Genomic DNA, 18044 nt, shown 5'->3' on the forward strand with positions numbered 1-18044 from the left:
TAGGTATTTCCCCAGGTTTGTCAAGCCCCCAACACTAAAGGGATATTAGAACAGGAAAATAAGTTCCTAAGTAATAACAGAGGCAAAGTCAGAATAATAGGTAATAACAATCTAGAGAAATATTTATCTTGTTCTTGCTGCAGTTAAAGTAAATTTTAATATTATTCAATTACTTGGGAAACATTAAAAACATTAAGAAAAGAATTATAAGTCTGACTTGCTCTTTTAAGATACACATTTCTATGGTCTCAGAATTAAAAATATTAGTGTGTAACAAGGACACTTTTGGTTTAGGGATTTATGATTTCAATACCATACTTCCATTTCAATACTCTACCTGCTGTGTACACATACTCAAATGATTCTAAATCTTAAAAAGATTAAAATTAAAGAATCTAAACTATATCTCAAAAATCCTATCACCTAAAATGAAGAGCATTACAGGGCCTACAGTAGTTTAAGAATAGAGATATAGAGATATATGTCATAAAACGAGAGTAAGAGGTTTTTTCCCCCTGAAATAAAAGGCCAGAATCTTGAATACTGGCAGATGACTTGCTACTTTCTCTGAGAATGAAAATACTAATATCCTTTGAGAAAATTAAGGTAAAAAATCATTTCTATAGGCTTAAAGATAGTACACAAAGAGTAAAAATAATCAGGCAGGAGTTCAGTTTGAAAAAACTGTTGAATTCTTTGAGTTTTTCTGCCTTTCAACTCATACATTTAGCAAATTACAAATAGCAGTCCCTGCATGGTGAACATTTCTCTTCTATAGTCTCACTGAATCTATGTTCAGTGTCCATTTGGTACTAATTTCCTAAGTTACAGAAAATAACAACAGTAAATGAAACTCCAAAGCTTGTATCTAGGATACTAGAAAAATAACAGTCCTGTAAGATGGCTATCATTTTTTAAAGTCTGGTTCTGCTTGAAGAATTACCTCCAGAGCAATGAAAGAGGTTCACTTTCCCACCCATGAAGTAATTTACCTGTTATACTTACATAGGATTCTATAAAGACAGAATTTTTGGAAAAAAGAAAAAAGACTCAAGTTTTGTGCGATATATGGCTTTAACTTTTTATTACCAGCACACAAAGTACATGAAAATATCAATTATTTATCTTTAACTCTCTGTTTCCTGCTCCAAGATCCTTTAAACAGTGTAGAAAACGCAAAGCAACAGGACAAATTCCATCGACTATATCTGAAAGTTGACATTATAAGATTTCATTTGCAAAGAGTCAATAGTAAAGTCCTAACTATAAAAAGAAGGAAAATAATTATTGCTTAAGTGCTTCCTTAGTTCCTGAATTTTTCCCATAAAAAAAGAGTAAACGTGAGCCACACAGTATTGCAGAAAAGAGCTACTTTTTTCTTTTCATAAACTTCTTTGCTTCTTTCAAAAGCTCTTCCATATCTTCTTTCTCTTGGTCTTCCTCTCCTGGTTCCCAGTCAGAATCTTCAGCTGTTGGCTCATATTCTTCTTCCTCATCATCTAGAAAGCTGTCATTCAAGTTATATTCATTGGGTTGTCCAACATTTTCACTGTCTTCATCTGAAATGCTTCCTTCTGGAAAACAGCAAGTGTGGTACACAACACATCAACCACCACTCAACCTTGGATTAGAGACATCTAACTGCAAAATGTCTTTATCTGTTAAGAATCAATTTTATTTACTACATAGTTAATCACTAAAAATTTCTAGAAAAGGGGTTGAAACAACCATTTGTTGTAATTCAAAATTTCTATTTTTAAAAATTAAGGTATCATGATATATACTCGTATGAAGGTTTTACATGAACAACACTGTGGTTTCAACATTCACCCGTATTATCAAGTCCCCCCCCCACCCCACTGCAGTCACTATCCATCAGAGTAGAAAGGTGCCACAGAGTCACTACTTGTCTTCTATGTGCTGTACTGCCTTCCCCATGACCTACCTACTATATTGTGAGTGCTAATTATAATGCCTCTTAATCCCCTTCTCCCTCTCTCCACACCCACCCTCCCCAACCCTTTCCCTTTGGTAACCACTAGTCCCTTCTTAGAGACTGTGAGTCTGCTGCTGTTTTGTTCCTTCAGTTTTGCTTTGTTGCTATACTTCACAAATGAGTGGAATCATTTGGTACTTGTCTTTTTCTGCTTGGCTTATTTCACTGAGCATAATACCCTCTAGCTCCATCTGTGTTGTTGCAAATGGTAGGATTTGTTTTCTTATTATGGCTGAATAATACTCCATTGTGTATATGTACCACATCTTCTTTATCCATTCATCTACTGATGTACACTTAGGTTGTTTCCATATCTGGGCTACTGTAAATAGTGCTGCAATAAACTTAGGAGTGCATATGTTTTTTTATCAGGGATCTTGTTTTCTTAGGGTAAATACCTAGGAGTGGAATTCCTGGGTCAAATGGTATTTCTATTTTTAGTTTTTTGAGGAACTTCCATATTGCTTTCTACAATGACTGAACTAATTTACATTCCCACCAGCAGTGCAGGAGGGTTCCCCTTTCTCTGCATCTTCGCCAGCATCTGTTGTTGTCATGTGGATGTTGGCCATCCTAACTAGTGTGAGGTGTTACCTCATTGTGATTTTAACTTGCATTTCCCTGATGATTATCAATGTGGGGCATCTTTTCATGTGCCTGTTGGCCATCTGAATTTCTTCTTTGGAGAAGTGTCTGTTCAGATTCTCCGACCATTTTTTAATTGGGTTATTTCTTTTTCGGATGTTGAGGTGTATGAACTCTTTTATCTATTTTGGATGTTAACCCCTTATTGGGTAAGTCGCTTATGAATATATTCTCCCAAACTGTAGGACACCTTTTTGTTCTGCTGATGGTGTCCTTTGCTGTACACAACCTTTTTAGTTTGATGTAGTCCCATTTGTTCATTTTTGTAATTCAAACTTTGAAAAAACATTTATTTAATTCTAACTTTTCCTACCATGAGTCTCCTGAAATTAGAATGTCCTGGGAGATTTAGAACAATGGTTCCTTAATATTGTAATCATATTCATGTTAGCCTACCTTCTGGGGTAGTCGAATATATTTTTGTCCCAGTTATTCACTGTCTCACCCTATGATATTTATACACCCCAGTGACATCAGACTTGGCTCAAGAAAAGTAAGTGAAGGTAGCGTGTGCCTTCCTGCGGTTTAAGAGCCATCCTGTGGTTTTGCTATTTGCATTATTCCTCTGCCATAAAAACATAGTGTCTCATATAGGGGCTAACCCTTCAGCCTGGATTCCAGGATCAGAATCCTGAACAGGGCCACAGCCAACAGGTAGCTATATCACAAAGGAGAAATACACTCCTTAATGGTAGAAGGCACTGAAGTTTGGGGTTAATCATCAAAGCAACTCTAGAATAATCTGACGACACAGCAGGGTTGTGATTAAATAGGATAGGAGTTTACAAACTTTGCAAAGTTTCTTTTACAGATCTTATAGTTTGAATAAGACTAGGATTAGTAGGGTAACAGTCATTAGAATTCATAGATTTCTAAATAATATTACAATACTAGCATTAATTTGTCTCCAAATTCATTCTTCCTTATCCCACTCTGTTATTTTCTTTCCACAGCAATCAACAGAGGTGGTTTAAAATAAGGCAGTGAGAGCATCTGAGATGATGTGGAAACATATAAGAAAGAAGTAGGAAGACTCTATCTGGAAATCTGAATGGCAGAGGACAGTGCCTGTGATGAACAGGAAATGTCTGAGTTAAAAATATCAGTGTTTGTACTTTTGTATATGTATTAGTTGACTTCTTCCTAAAATGTTCACATGCAATAAGTAGATGTAACTTAAAGGAAAATCAAGGATTTTGACAGAGAAAAAATAAGAATGATGACAAACGAAGTACTTTTTCTACCCTTTCTACTCCCATAGAGCCCAGAGACTTACATTTTTTTCTTAATATCACTACTCATTCCAGGGAAGATTTGAGACAGCTTATAATAACAATGGTGAGGTAATAAAAAAAACAAAGATAGAAACTAAGAACATAAAGAGAATATAAATATGTCAACATCAATTTTTAATGTAATTATTATAAATTAAGCATCAAATTTCTCCCCAAGTTTCTTTGTAGCCAAGGGTAAAAAGGTTACATAATAATTTGCCCAATTCTCATTAGTGTAAGCAAGCCAGTTCCTTAAGGGAAATCTTGCCCTAAATTTATTTATTTTGTATACATTTGTTACTTCCTGTAAGCATCTTGAAGGCACGTTTATGTCTAGCTAATCTCAATCCCCATATAACTTTTATAATCTAATTGATTTATAAAACATTTAGAGGGTAGTTTGCAGATGGAGAAGGAAAGAACATCAATCTCTCTGTTCTTGTACATTTTGCTCTTGGAAATATCTCATATACAGAACTAATGACATCTCGATAGTTTCCTTTCAGATTCAGAAATTATCTTAGCAGATTTATAAGAAAAGTATAGAGAGCTAAAGTAACTTCAGGTTCTCTACCTACTTTATCTGCTGTTCCTTCTTGGTGTCCTTTGCTGGACCTTCCTCACCTTCCCAACCTCTAACTTTGGAGTGCCCAATTTTTAGGCTGGGACCTCTTCTCTAACATACTCCTCAGATCATTCCATGCTGTCTTATATGTTAAATTCCCAAATTTATGTCTTAAATTCCTGGCCACTGCCTGAATTCCAGACCCATTTATCTTATTGCCTATGTATTATTTTTACTTGGATGACTAATAGCACCTGAAAGCTAACATTTCTAGAGCACAACTCTTAACACTTCACCTAAATCATTCTCTTACCAGTCTTGAGTACATGTCTCCAGCCTTCCAGTTGTTTTGGCAAGAAACCTTAGAGTCATCCTTGAATATCCCCCACTGAAAATCCAATATCCTACACTGACAACTCCTATGGGCTGTACAATCAAAATATCTGCCACTTCTCAGCACACCCACTCCAGTACCCTGGTCCCTATACCATCCTCTTCTTCCTGGTCTATTCCAATATTCACCTAGCCACTTTCCCTGCTTCCACTCTTGTCTATTCTCCACAAAAAGGCCAGAAAACCTTCCAATAGCTTTCTGTCTCACTCTGAATAAAATCTGATGTCCTTACTTGCAGGTCTTGGCCTTTAAGACCCTACACAACTAGCACACTGCTAGCTTTCCTGATCTCATATGCCACTCTTTTTCTTTTGTTCCAGTTCTCCCCTTTTCACAGTTCCTTGAATAGTCTAAGCAGGACCATCTCCAGGGCTTTTGAAGTCACTCTTCCCATCGCCGGGCATCTTTGCCCTCAGATCATCACCTGGCTTGCTTTCTCCTTCAGGCTCTGTTCTAATGTCAAATTATCAGAGTCATTCTTTTACCATCCTCTCTGAAATAGCACTGCCCCTGCCCCTCCCTCCATATACACACCCTTGCCATTCTGTCCTCGTACATAGTTTTACTTTCCTTCTTAGCAGTTATTACCACATGATATCACATAATTATTATATGTGCACTGCCCACTTTTGTAAAATTTTACAAGTTTTATCTATATATACGTGTATATACCAATATACACATGTATATAGATATATAAAAATATACATGTCTGTATATAAATATTTGTTGAGTATATGAATGAACAAATGTGTCATTTGCAAATCAATGCCAAGTACCTTTAGTTTTACAGAAACCCTTCTTATTATAACCTATGCTTTTAATCACTAGCCTGCCAATATAATAAATTACATGGAAGACTTTTATTTAAATCTTACTGATTGAAGGGTCTTTAAGTCTCAATGAACCCTGGAAATGTTTGCAACATTCTAGGCAGGCTCATTTGTTGAGGCACTAAGGACATATTAATCAGAAAAATCCCATTTTCTTTCCTTAATTGTTTATCTCTACCAGATCGTCATCTACATTTGATGTTTTCATGTAAACATCACATTCATGTTCTTTTAAAAGGTGGCTTTGAATCTAAAAGAAACCCAGCCATCGCAAAACTCAATGTGTCTGGCAATCAAATTTCACCTACTTCACTTCATACGAATAGGAAGTTTCACTGTGGGAAAGCACTTGAAGAGCAAGTCACAACAAGGGCAAAGCCAGCTCTAGAATTCAGCTCTGTGTCCTTGTTAGTGGTGCCGTGTCAGTACTTCTTAACAGGCCTTTAAATGCTGACATGTGATGATCTTTGTGGAATCAATTATAATGGACTCTCCTGTAGCAAATTCAATTAGTGACTTTAAATATTCCACAATACAAATGCCATCTAGATAGGAATCCACTTTTTTTTAAATTGCTGAAGGTATTTAGAAAAATAAGTTTCTGCCTTTCAGTTTAACTGGGTCATAGAAATAATGAATCTTTACTTTCTTGGAAAATGCTTGGAGTTATTACATGGTTTCCCAAATCATGGGATTAGTCTCAGGAAGTAAGGTTTTGAAATAAATATGACTAGCACCTAAACTAGGAATAAAGTCCCTGTCTTTACCATAACAAATTACTAAGTTTTTTGCAAAAGGGATATGGAGAACACTGCAAGCAGTAAAACAAACCCATGCATGCACTCTCCAACTGGGCAGGCTGAAGCATACAGCACAGTACCTGGATATCTGGATTTAAAGTGCTGAAAGGAGTAATGTTCACATAAGCCTTGTTATAGCGCTGTTTGATATACAAAAATTTCAAAGAAAGCTTCTCCGGAAGGAAACCTAGTTGGTTAGAGAACCAGGCAACTGAGCCACAAGGAGTCACATCACAGAGGACCCCACACCAAGACCCCAGTATTGTACAGAGAATGCCATGGTGAGTAAACACGTTACTGAAGCAGAAAAATAACAACAGGTGACACAGCAGCAGCTGTTTAATTTTTTTAATCAGTGGCAAAAAATAATTTTCTGTAGTTTTATTTTTTGTAGTTGTGACTTCCAATAGATAGCCACAGAACTAAAGAGTGTAATTAATTATTATTTTTAATTATTATTTTAATTATACTTTAAAAAATGAGCCTATATATAGCATTGTCTTTTATTATGACTAGCTTATTTGAAATATAATTGTGAAGTACGTCTGAGAAATGAGAAGTGAGTTTGTTCTTCCAAATCAAAATGAGCTTCGAAGTCTCCAGTTTCACCTAGAATGCTTGTAAGTTTCTTCTGCTGGTTACTGGTTTTATATGGTTGTCCATCTCCCTCACCCAACAAAAAGTCTCTAAAAAACAGCCTGGTTTAAGAGAAAGAGGATAGACTGTAGGGGTAAAAATCCAAAAATCTGTCATAAACAAGCCCGTGACAATGAAAAAGTCACTTAATGGAATTTATCTTTTAACTATGAATCAAGGATGTTGATTAAATAACCCCAAAGGTCCTTTCTGGCTCCAAGGTTCTAATTTTAAGGCCAAAATAGGAATCTTCATTTCTTCTCCAAATCAGTGAAGTAGGGATGGGTTGACAGCTTGAACTTAAAAGCAACAAAAGAGAAACAGGCTGTCACTTATATTTAAAAACTGAGGACCATGATGATTAAGAATAACAACCCTTAGAAAAAGTAACAAAGTCTTTAACATGTTTAAAACAACATGTTACTAGTTAACTATTTGGTGTAAAGATATGGTAATTTCTGACTTAGAAATACCAAATATGGTAACATCAAAATGACAATTCCAAAGTCTGCATCTAACCTTTCCTTTACAATTAAAATTTCACTGCCAGTTCTTATCCCTAGAAGGATGTCTGCAGAGCTACTTTGGTTTCCAATTTTGAAAAAAAAAAAGTATATAAGCACATATGTGCATACAACTGCAGAACTAGGGAAATATTGAAATAGCTATCAGTAGAACATTCTAAATTTTCAGCATGAACAGTACCAATTGTCTAGAAAAATGCATATCACATAAAAGCCAGAAAGAATGACTCCAATAATCAGGTGATAAAATGCTGATGATAATTTATTTTAAGTGCTGTCAATAGGTAAGATAGCTAAGAAAGTATAAAACAAAATTTTCCTGGCACTGATTATTCAGTATCTTGTGCCAAAACTTCAACACTGAAAAAGTGGAAAGTTAGTGAAACTTTAAACCAATTAGATACACAAGAAACTTCACAGATGACAGCAGATGATACCTACAAAAAACAGAATACCCTATATGAATTGTTACATGTGTGAAACAACTTTATAGACTGAAGTATTTTACAAGGGCTACCAATCAGAAACTAAACAGTAAAAGTTTAATGCAGTTTATTTAATTTGGTGCTATATTAAGTTTTATAGTCTCTTTATGCAGCTACGATACCCCCACCTCAAATTCAGCATGTTTCAATTAAAAAAAAAAAAGAACCTAGAAAACTATCTAGTGCTTCCTCCTGATCTCTATGACATGTAAATGTCATTCCCAGTCTCCTGATAATCTGCACTATAATTCTGAGTCATCGCAGGTCCCACATCATAACCAATCAGCTGGCAAACCCTGTTGATTCTTCCTTCAAAATCTTGCTTGTATCCAAACCTTCTTTTCCATTCTCATACCTACCACCCTAGCTCTGGCCCTTTATTCAACTGCCTAACTAATCTCCAGAAGGCTTCTTTCACTCTAATTCAGACTGCTCAGCATCACCAACTTGATTTTGGTAAAATACTGGCTCACCATTATTTGCCAACCCACCCACATCTTTGTTCTGGCTTTCAAGAGCTTCTAACCATCTGACCTCAATACATCCTTTTTGTATGACCCACCATAACTACAGAGACTCCACCGTCAGTTAAACTGACCCACCTGCTAACTCCAAACACAACCATTTCAGCTTTGATGTCCTTGATCGATCTATTATTCACTTTGCATGGGATGGCTTATACCTACCCACCACAAAACCAAGAACAAAGATGATTTAAAGCCTACCACTTTAAAGACCAACTTAACCTAAAGTTCCCACAAGGAGTCCATCCTTATAATCCCCAGCAGTAAGTGCTCCTTCCCTTTCCTATGAGATTTTAGAGCATCTCACCACAGCATACAGAGCCAGGGTTCTTGTGTATCTCTGTAAGTTTGTTTTCACTTGGAAGACAAAACTAATGAATAAATAAGTGTGTAACAAATAAATATATAAATGAGATTAAGAACTGGGATAATGTTAAACTTTAAGATTTGGGAGATGAGAAAAAATGAGTACGCTAGAATTCAGTGTTAGCTCTCTCTAAATTAAGAAATACGAGACCTCAACATTTAATGTAATATTGAAATATTCCAGACACCTTTATTTATAAGTCTTAGAGTGAGAAGAGCTATTCTGACTATATTGCTACATAGCAACACTTGAAAGTATATTAAAAATATAAAACTACACTGTTGCTTAAAAATAACTATACTTTTTAAAAAAACTGTCTTTCCAATGAAATAAAAAGTTTTTCTTAAAAAAAGTTAGTTCTAAAAATATGTTTTTCTTTTAGAGGATACTTCAATGATAATTCAAAGAGACTTTGCAAAGAAAACTCAGATATTTTTAACTATGCCATCTGGTGTATATTGATCCTTTTTAGGAAAATGGTTCCTACTTCTGTAAAAATACACAGATGTGTCAAATGCTCATTCATGGGGCAATGCTAAACTTTGTCAGTTACATATAGTTTTAATGAATATGACTACAATATTGCTGCAAAGGAAGTTAATTTAATCACCACAAAAGCTATATTATTAGATACAGTCCCACTAAAGAAAGTGTAATGTATCACCTCTATGCCACAGCAGCTCAGATAATATGAAACTATTTGTGTCTGGAGTACTAAAGCACTAAAGTATATTTTAATCAGAATAGCAAATGGGATTCTCTTATGGTGAAATTATTTCTATCACTTGGTAACATGTTGGTTTTGTTTATACACATACAAATGGATATGGGTATAGCCTGCATGGTATGTATTTTATTCTGTCATTCTGTGGGCAGAAATGGTGTGGGCTGAATTGGCTGCTGCATTATATAAACAGTATGAAAAAGGCCAAATTTTTTAAGGAGAAAAATATTAGAGTTTGGAAACAGGGGAAACAGAAGGAACAGGATGGATGGTTCTTCTCTGGTGTCATTCTCCCCTCCTTCTCAATCCCCCAAAATTAGTTTCTATGAGGGATCCCTATGGTTCTGAAGAAAGCGATTCTATCCTGGTTCCAGGGGTGGTACAAACTAATCAGTGGTCACAGTGATTTTGGTTCAAGAGTAAGAATGTGATCTAAGTCAGTTAAAAAAAAAGTAAGTTTCATGATTTTTCCTAGGAATAGTGAGAGCCAAAGTGGTTCATTCTCTTTCTCTCTCTCCATCCTTGGATGCAAACACAGGTGCTCACTGTCCCAGCTGAATAAGGATGCATCTACTCCCTTGATAGGAGAGGAGCCAATCTTAGGATAGATAATAATGATCCTCTAAGGATAGAATAATGGAAGGAAATTGGGCCGTTCGTGACATTAGTGACATTATTAATGAGCCAAAGCAATAAACCTCATCTAAATCCAGCCCTACTTCTAGACTTTTGAGTTACAGAAGTCATTAAGTTCTCATTATCATTTAGGCCAGTTTAAAATTTTCTTTTCAAGCATCTGCACACAAGAGAATCCTAAGAGATACAAGGATAAATATATTGTTGGACAATGATTAGAGAAAACATTTAGTAAATAAACATGTATGTTCTTTAAAATACAAGAAAAATTATTAAAATCAGCAATTCAACAAATTCACAGAACCAGAGATTTTAAAAAAACGTCACAGTACCTGGAAACTAAATCTAGGTTTAACAGGAGAATTATTTGAAGGCTTCATTTTGAGTTTCCTGAAGTAAAATTACTTACCTGGAAGTGTACTATGTCTATATTCTATCTTGTGCTGGGGATTCTTCCTAAAAAAAAAGCAAAAATAAGATCTAATTTTCCAATTACTAAAAATCTAATAAGACTATTTAAATTAAACCAGAACATCCACTAACTCGCAAATAAAATTAGGCCCCAATTAACCTCTCATTGGAAAGTATTTGCTTTTTTTGTTGTTTTTAACTATAGTCACCATGCTGTACAAAGCATGTGCTTTTCAATTACAGCATTTACTGAGGGCCTACTCTATGCCAGGCATATTTTTAAAAGCAAAGAGAATGGTAAACCAAACCTTCTTTCCTCAAAATAGTAAATAAAATATAGAACATAAAATATCACATACATGTACATATGTGTGTGTGTATAACGTCTTAAAGGATTACTTTTAAGGCTCTTGTTGAATCCACAGAAAAAGCATTTAGGTCCTATCTCTCCAAAGTCATGTCCAAAGAACACTTATCAATTGTAAGAAAACAGAAAATCAATTTGTGTTGAAATGTTTATGTAATATATTCCAAAGCAAACAGAAACTATGATTTGAATATCTGCTCTTGATTATATGTATTTTTGACCCCTCCTATTACTTTATTAGTTATACAAATGTTTGGGTACACTATATAGAGAAGACATTCTCCAGATAATGTGAAACTGCCCAGGCAGCAAAAATCCAAAGCAGTAATTGGTTGATCATGATCCCCTTGATGGGTACCTCTATTTCTCTTCGGGGCCTGACAGAGAGGTGGGTGTGCTGACAACAGATATGTGCTGAGTTGTACAGTTCATATGAAACTCTAGTGAGGATTCAGGAGGAATGCATAGAAGGTGCGTTAGTCTAAGGGTATGGCCGATTGTAATTAATTGTTAGCCATGGACACATTCATCATTGGCTCAAAAAATAGTCATGGGGCACTCACTGCATGCTAGGCCCTGTGTCAGGTGTCAATGACATTTCTTACTGCTAATATCTCATTTTTCATTGGTTAAGTTTTCCTACAATATGAGCACTAAAAATGGTGCAAGAGTGCAACCACACAGCACATTAAGGTCATAACTCAATGGTTTTGAAAAGTGGAAAGAAGACTATAAAAGATTGTGTGTTTAGGGTAATTAACCCAAATTTGAGCTTTTGATGGAAAAGAAACTTCAAAGTTGAGAGAAATAAACTGCACAATTTAAATGTGATGAAGAGGGCTGCAAATGAATAAAGCTGTGGTGATGATCTGTGGGAAGATCTTTCCTTACTCAACATGCTGGCACAGGCCACTGAATGTTTAATTCAGCATTTATTAAAGTGGAATTACTGCTGGACATCAAGGGAGGAGGAACAGAAAAATACCAAGGGGGATAATACCAAAGGTATTCTTCATCAGTAACCGAGAAAAAGACTGCTCTCACTTGAGATTGTTTTCAGTAACCTTTCTTTTAATCTTTTTGTTGTTGTTGTAGCAAAATACATAGGTAACTTTCTATTTTGAAAAAATTTCAAACCTACTGAGAAGTGGCAATCATTCTACACAAATGCCTCATTATTGTTATTATTAATCTACAGCCTTTTGAGCTCTAAAGGCTTTTTCTCCATCCTTTGAATGTATGTTTGTTTCATGTACCAAGCAGTCCTATCATTTCCTGCTTTGCCCTTAGTAGAGCAGGATTACTGAAAAGTTAGATATGGTCTTAATTGTTTGCTACTGGAGACTCCCTCACAAGCTGCTTTAGAAACTCTCAACTAAGTAAATGTTAGTTTTGAAAACAAGTGCCACGGCAACCAAGGGAGCTAACTATGACTCAAGTTTATGCACCAAATACCAGTTAAAAGACTGCTGATACCAGTTGGCAGGCTAGAAGGACTGAGAGCAAGAGTAACTTTTTAAAACAGCAAAGTGAAGATAACAGTATCAGAAAATGGGTGGGGGTGGAGGTACTGATTCAACCTTACAATTGTAGAAGGCAGTTGCCCATTCTCTATTATCTTGTAACACATCCCCAAATGAACTCACATACCCACTCCATCCACAAAATATAACTTCACATACTATCTAGGAGAAGGCGAGTCATTTCAGAATAAATGAGTAAGAAAAACTTTTATGTTTGCATATTCTAAAAAGGAAGAGCAGAAAAGGGTACTATAAAAATCTGTACTCAGAAAAGATTTTCAGCTCCATGTGCAGATTTTCATTCTGCTTTACAGAGGAAAAGTTGTTTCTTTGAGCCTCTGCTAACAGTTTCCATCCTTTCCTAGGGGCACTTGCTATTTTCATTAAGAGACATGTGTAAGAACACAGTATAGACCAGAAGAAACTAGGTGAGCTGGTGCTTTTGCACATTTAAAGACCAAACTTCCAACTTCAAATAGAAGAATATCAATAAAGGTATTGCCTAGAAATGAAGAAACATATACTCTTGGACAGGTTTAAAAGTTTCTTGTTTTGGGTATTTTGAAATATACTTTTTCTTCTGTTGATGATAAATGTAACTCTAAGAATAGATAGACTTTAATAAGAAAATTAGCCAAAACAGAAAAGATAATATATCACATGCAGAGGCTTAGTCAAAATTATAGATACATTTTGTTTATATAGCAATTTAAATGTTAAAAAAGTAAGTACTCTCAATGCTAAATTCTTAATTGTCCTCTTCTTCAAGGTCCCCCATAATCTGGGTTCCAACCTTTATTCCTACCCTGGAGAGTAGTGTTTGGCTCTTTGCCATTGTTGGGCACTTGCCCATACCCTGTTTGCCAAGGATAATCTTCTAACTCTACACTGCTGAAGTTTAAATCATACCTCCTTCAGGAAGGCAACTCTGGTTAATCACCGGGAAATATCTCTAGAATGTACTGTCTGTATCTACTATTTGGTACTTACCACATAATTTCTTATATTGTTATCTAAATTTTCAACACGTGTGTGTGTGTGTGTGTGTGTGTGTGTGTGTGTGTGTGTGTATTATCTCTGTCACCTGTCAGATGAGCTGGTGGAGGCCTTAGGGTTTTTGTTACATTTTTTAAAGTTTTAACAGCACATATATAAGTATCTTTCACAGGTGGCATTCAACTATATTTTTCATGACTTTATCTACTAGAATACAATCAACATGTTTCCTTCAAAAAAGTTTTTTAAATTAAGCTTTCACATGAGTTTCCAAAATGATGGAATATTTTATATTTTCCTATTTAATAGGAAAAAAGAGACGTTTTTGATATCTTCACTATTATTTCTTAAGAAAATGACTGTCAAGAAAAACTTGGAAGAATCATTTGCAATACAAACCAAATTTTAAAATTCTCATTGGTTGCACAAAAAGTGGTTTCTAATACTTTCTAGACTGATAATGAGTTTTACTGAGTTAATGTTATTACTTTTTTTTTTTTTTTTAGTAAATTCCAATCCATGCATTCTGGAGTTTTCCTAAATCTGTCCTTTGAAAGACAGTTTTTCTATTGTACATACCCAGAGAACACCTATTCACATTAGGTTAAAAATGTCAATGTGCTGAAACTGCTTTACACTCACACCTACAAAGTTAATAATCATACTCACTGAATCTTTTTTATGCAAACCTAAGACTAAAATATGGTAGAGTTTCCTGCCACTTACAATTCATATTACTTCCCCAGGAAACGATGAACATCTGACAATCATATTAAGCACACTCCCCTGCAATCAGGTTCCTGAGATATTGTCTGCTCAGCATCATGACACTTAGCTCTAGTCAATCAATCATGCAGCTAAGGAACACAAAGAGTCCTTCACAAATGCTTAAGAAATAGATGACACTGTGTCCTGGACCTGTTCTCATCTGGCTTGTTAAATTTAAGTTCAAGCAGAATGTTGTGGAAGGGGCTCCAGTTCTGGGATCAGAAGAGCTGAGACTGAATTCAAACTAAACCGTTTACTGGCTGGGGGATTCCTGTGAACCAAGTTGCTGTTTCCTCATTTGTAACATAGGGGTAATACTGCCTACCTCACACAGGGTTGTTCCAAAAGTTAAATGAAGTAATGTGTATAAACATTTATAGGCTATTAAGCATTTAACAGGGGTCAGCTATTTTTATAGAAATACAAATCAATTTTACTTTAAGATAGCCAATGTCTGGAAACAATGTGCCAGCATAAGCATTTGCCAATTAACAGTAGTAAATAGCTGAATTTTGCCTTTAACAATACTTATAATTATTACAGTTGAGTACTTCTCCCTACTTCACACATTTATAGAATATTTTTTAACATTTGCCTATGTATATACCATTTTTAAATATCAGTTACATCACAACAAGACAGAATGTCTTTTTCATATAACCATGGGTTAAGACTAAGTGGTAATTCTGTACAGCTCTTTGAGGGCATTAAAGCACTTGAAATAACTTTCAAGGACAATGCTAAAGTTCATCCAGGACTTTTTCCTAATAATGAATGGAAATACTTACTCAGAGTTCATTCATAAAAGATTTACATCAACCTTTTTTCACAAACAGCATTTTCTGTAATTTAACAGGCCTCAGAATCCCTTCTGGCTTTTTTTTTTTTTTGCATTGTTGTTAATTATTAACAGTGATCTTTGCATTCTAAGCAAGGAAGTAAACATTCATAACCACACCAGGGTATTATGAGTTGTTATATTTGAAAATATACATCTTCCCCCAAATTTTTTATTTTAAAAATATGGATATATGAATGATAAATGCCTATCTGAAGGAAGAACACTACAGGAGGAGGAAATAGGAAATGTCTTTAAATTTGCTAAGGTCCTGATGCAGGAAACAAGCTACAGTATTTGGAAAAACACACAAAGATTGTATTGCTCAACAGGAATAACTGAGAAGGAAAATTGTAGGAAATGAAGTCAGAGAAGAACTAGTAAGCTATAGCAAAGAGTTTTGTGGGAATCTGTTGGAAGATTCTGAGTAAGAAAGCAACATGATCTGACTTATTTTTAGAGAATTTCTCTGTTGCTGTGTGGAGAATGACCTACAAGAGGCCAAGAAAAAGGGATATGAGTTAAGAAGCTATTGCAGAATTTCAGGTAAGAGATGATGGTGGACCAAGATGGTAGAGGTAGAGGAAGTAAGAAGTGGTCAGTTTCCTACATATTTTAAAAGTTGAAAAGGAAAGAACTACTGATGGACTGAATGAGTGATGTGAAAAAAAAAAGAAGAATCAGGGTGCTTCTTGGTTTGGGGCCTAAACACTATGTGAATGATTACATCATTTACAAAGGTGGAGAACACTTTGGAAAAAGTTGTTTCCATAATAAAAATCAAGAGTTCTGTTTCAAATGTGGTAAGTTTGAATTACTTATTTTACAACCAAGTAGAGACATTTAAACAAATGAGTCTAAAGCCATTAAATTGAATTAGGAAGTAAAACTCACCTAGAGAGTAAGAACAGAATAGAAAACAAGTTATCAGAGAAATGAACCCTGTGGTTCTGCAATAATTACAGGTGGAGAAAAAGAAAAGAAGAAGCAAAGGCAGCTAGGGGAGAGCAGTCAGGAATATAACTAATCTGACTTTATGACTATGAATAAATAGCTCTCTGCTCTGGATTTCCCCAGTATTGAATGGAGGCCCCCAGAGTGATGATCCAACCTCTGTAGGACCTAAGTCTGTGACTAAAAAACCCATTATCTCTCCATCATAAAGATCTACCTACAGATAAACTAGGCAACAGTAATGAGAACAGAGTAATATGTTTTATTTTTATTTATTTCCAAAGATTTGGTAACTTAATACTAAAACTTAACACTCAGAATTTTATATGAACTTAGAGTACTGTTTGTTTAACATCAGCTTCTTATATTAGTAACCAGTATGTTACTAATAGATGTACAGTATTTGCTCAATGAATAAGTGATCATACAATATTTTTGTTTTCATTCCAAAAACTTTATCTTGCAGTTCTGCAATTCAATGCTTACCTTAAAACCTAAAGCAAAACATGAATCCTGTTACCAAATATCTAACTCTCAAAATTTAAGAGAAAGAGGAGAATTAACAAATACAGTCTTTAGCAAATAATAAGAGTAAACCAACATAAAATAATAGAACACAGTCAATTTTTTAACTGAAAATCATTATAATTTATTATCTTTGGCATAAGAATTCTGAACAATCCTATATATGTGCAATTAACTCTAAACATAACAAATAAAAACAAATGTATTATTATGGAAATGGTGCATATTCAAATAAAGAAGAAAGGTAAACAAAACCACAGAAAACATCCCAGTATATTTTATGAAGGCTACATGAGTATAATTGATATTGTTAAAGCTATTTCTAAATGAAGTTTTAAAAAAATTACGGCCATGTCTTATTTAAACTGTGCAGCAAGTGATTAACAGTTAATCTAAGATACTTTCTTCTAAGATTGTTTTCTTACGTAATATTAAGAAACTGTAAGCATGGTAAATGATGATAGGTTACTTCCTCTATATGCAGGTCCTATAAAAAAGGTTTAAAATGCTACAACTTTAATTATTTTTAACTGTAAATAAATGATTTGAGAGCCTTCCATGACTGATTCTGGGAATTTCAAGCACAAGGCAACTAGTGTTTCCCTATTAAAACCTATTTATTTTGCCTCAAATAATATGATAAGGATTTATACTAAGCTCACATGTTCCTATTTTTTATCAGATGGCTTCTAAAAATCAGTACCTTTTGGGCTGAACTGTATACCTGCATATATGATCAAGTAAAACAATACTGCAGAAGTTGGAACACTTTTCAAAAATAAAAAAGGAAATAGCAAAGAATGTTAGCTCACAGATAAATTCCTGGATCAAATCTGGATCAGCAAATAACATAAAATAGTGAATTTACTTACTATCAAATATATATTTTTAATGAACTATACTTGAGACAAAACACTGTTGTTTCACACTATACAGATCATGTTGCAGGTTCATTACGATGAGAGTACTCATAGTTGATTACTGACCGACTTCCTTATGTCACCTCTCTAGAAGGTATTATAAGTAAAAAAAAAAGTAGGACATTGGCTTCTGAAAAATGTAAGGCACCAAAATTTTAATTTGCATAAGATAAGCCTGCCTAAGCCTTATAAACCTGAGGTAATGTATGTGAGTTTGACTTTACATTTATACTAAGCTAGTTAAAGATGGATTCCATTCATCTTAGTGTATATATACACACTAAGTTTAGTGCTTAATTTAACAAACAGCTGAGGAGTAATGCACTGTATAAAATCCTA

At 34.7% G+C, this 18044-nt stretch overlaps 1 protein-coding gene across 3 annotated transcripts in view; it reads right to left on the minus strand.

Moving 5' to 3' along the window:
• Nucleotides 1-1055: 1055 nt before the first annotated feature.
• Nucleotides 1056-18044, minus strand: part of APLF (aprataxin and PNKP like factor) — an 81183-nt gene continuing 64194 nt past the window's right edge. The window contains exons 9-10 of one of the 3 annotated variants that reach the window (XM_017654757.3): nucleotides 10813-10859; nucleotides 1056-1574 (exon numbers count right to left, since the gene is read on the minus strand). In XM_017654757.3, the coding sequence (XP_017510246.3) occupies nucleotides 1369-1574; nucleotides 10813-10859 (253 nt within the window). In that variant the 3' untranslated portion in view covers nucleotides 1056-1368. Of the gene's footprint in view, nucleotides 1575-6970; nucleotides 7443-7903; nucleotides 8105-10812; nucleotides 10860-18044 lie in introns of those variants that run through there. The other 2 variants (XM_037022161.2, XM_037022162.2) reach the window with 2 other exon arrangements.

The sequence above is a fragment of the Manis javanica genome, chromosome 1, assembly GCF_040802235.1.
Source record: "Manis javanica isolate MJ-LG chromosome 1, MJ_LKY, whole genome shotgun sequence".
NCBI lineage: Eukaryota > Metazoa > Chordata > Mammalia > Pholidota > Manidae > Manis > Manis javanica.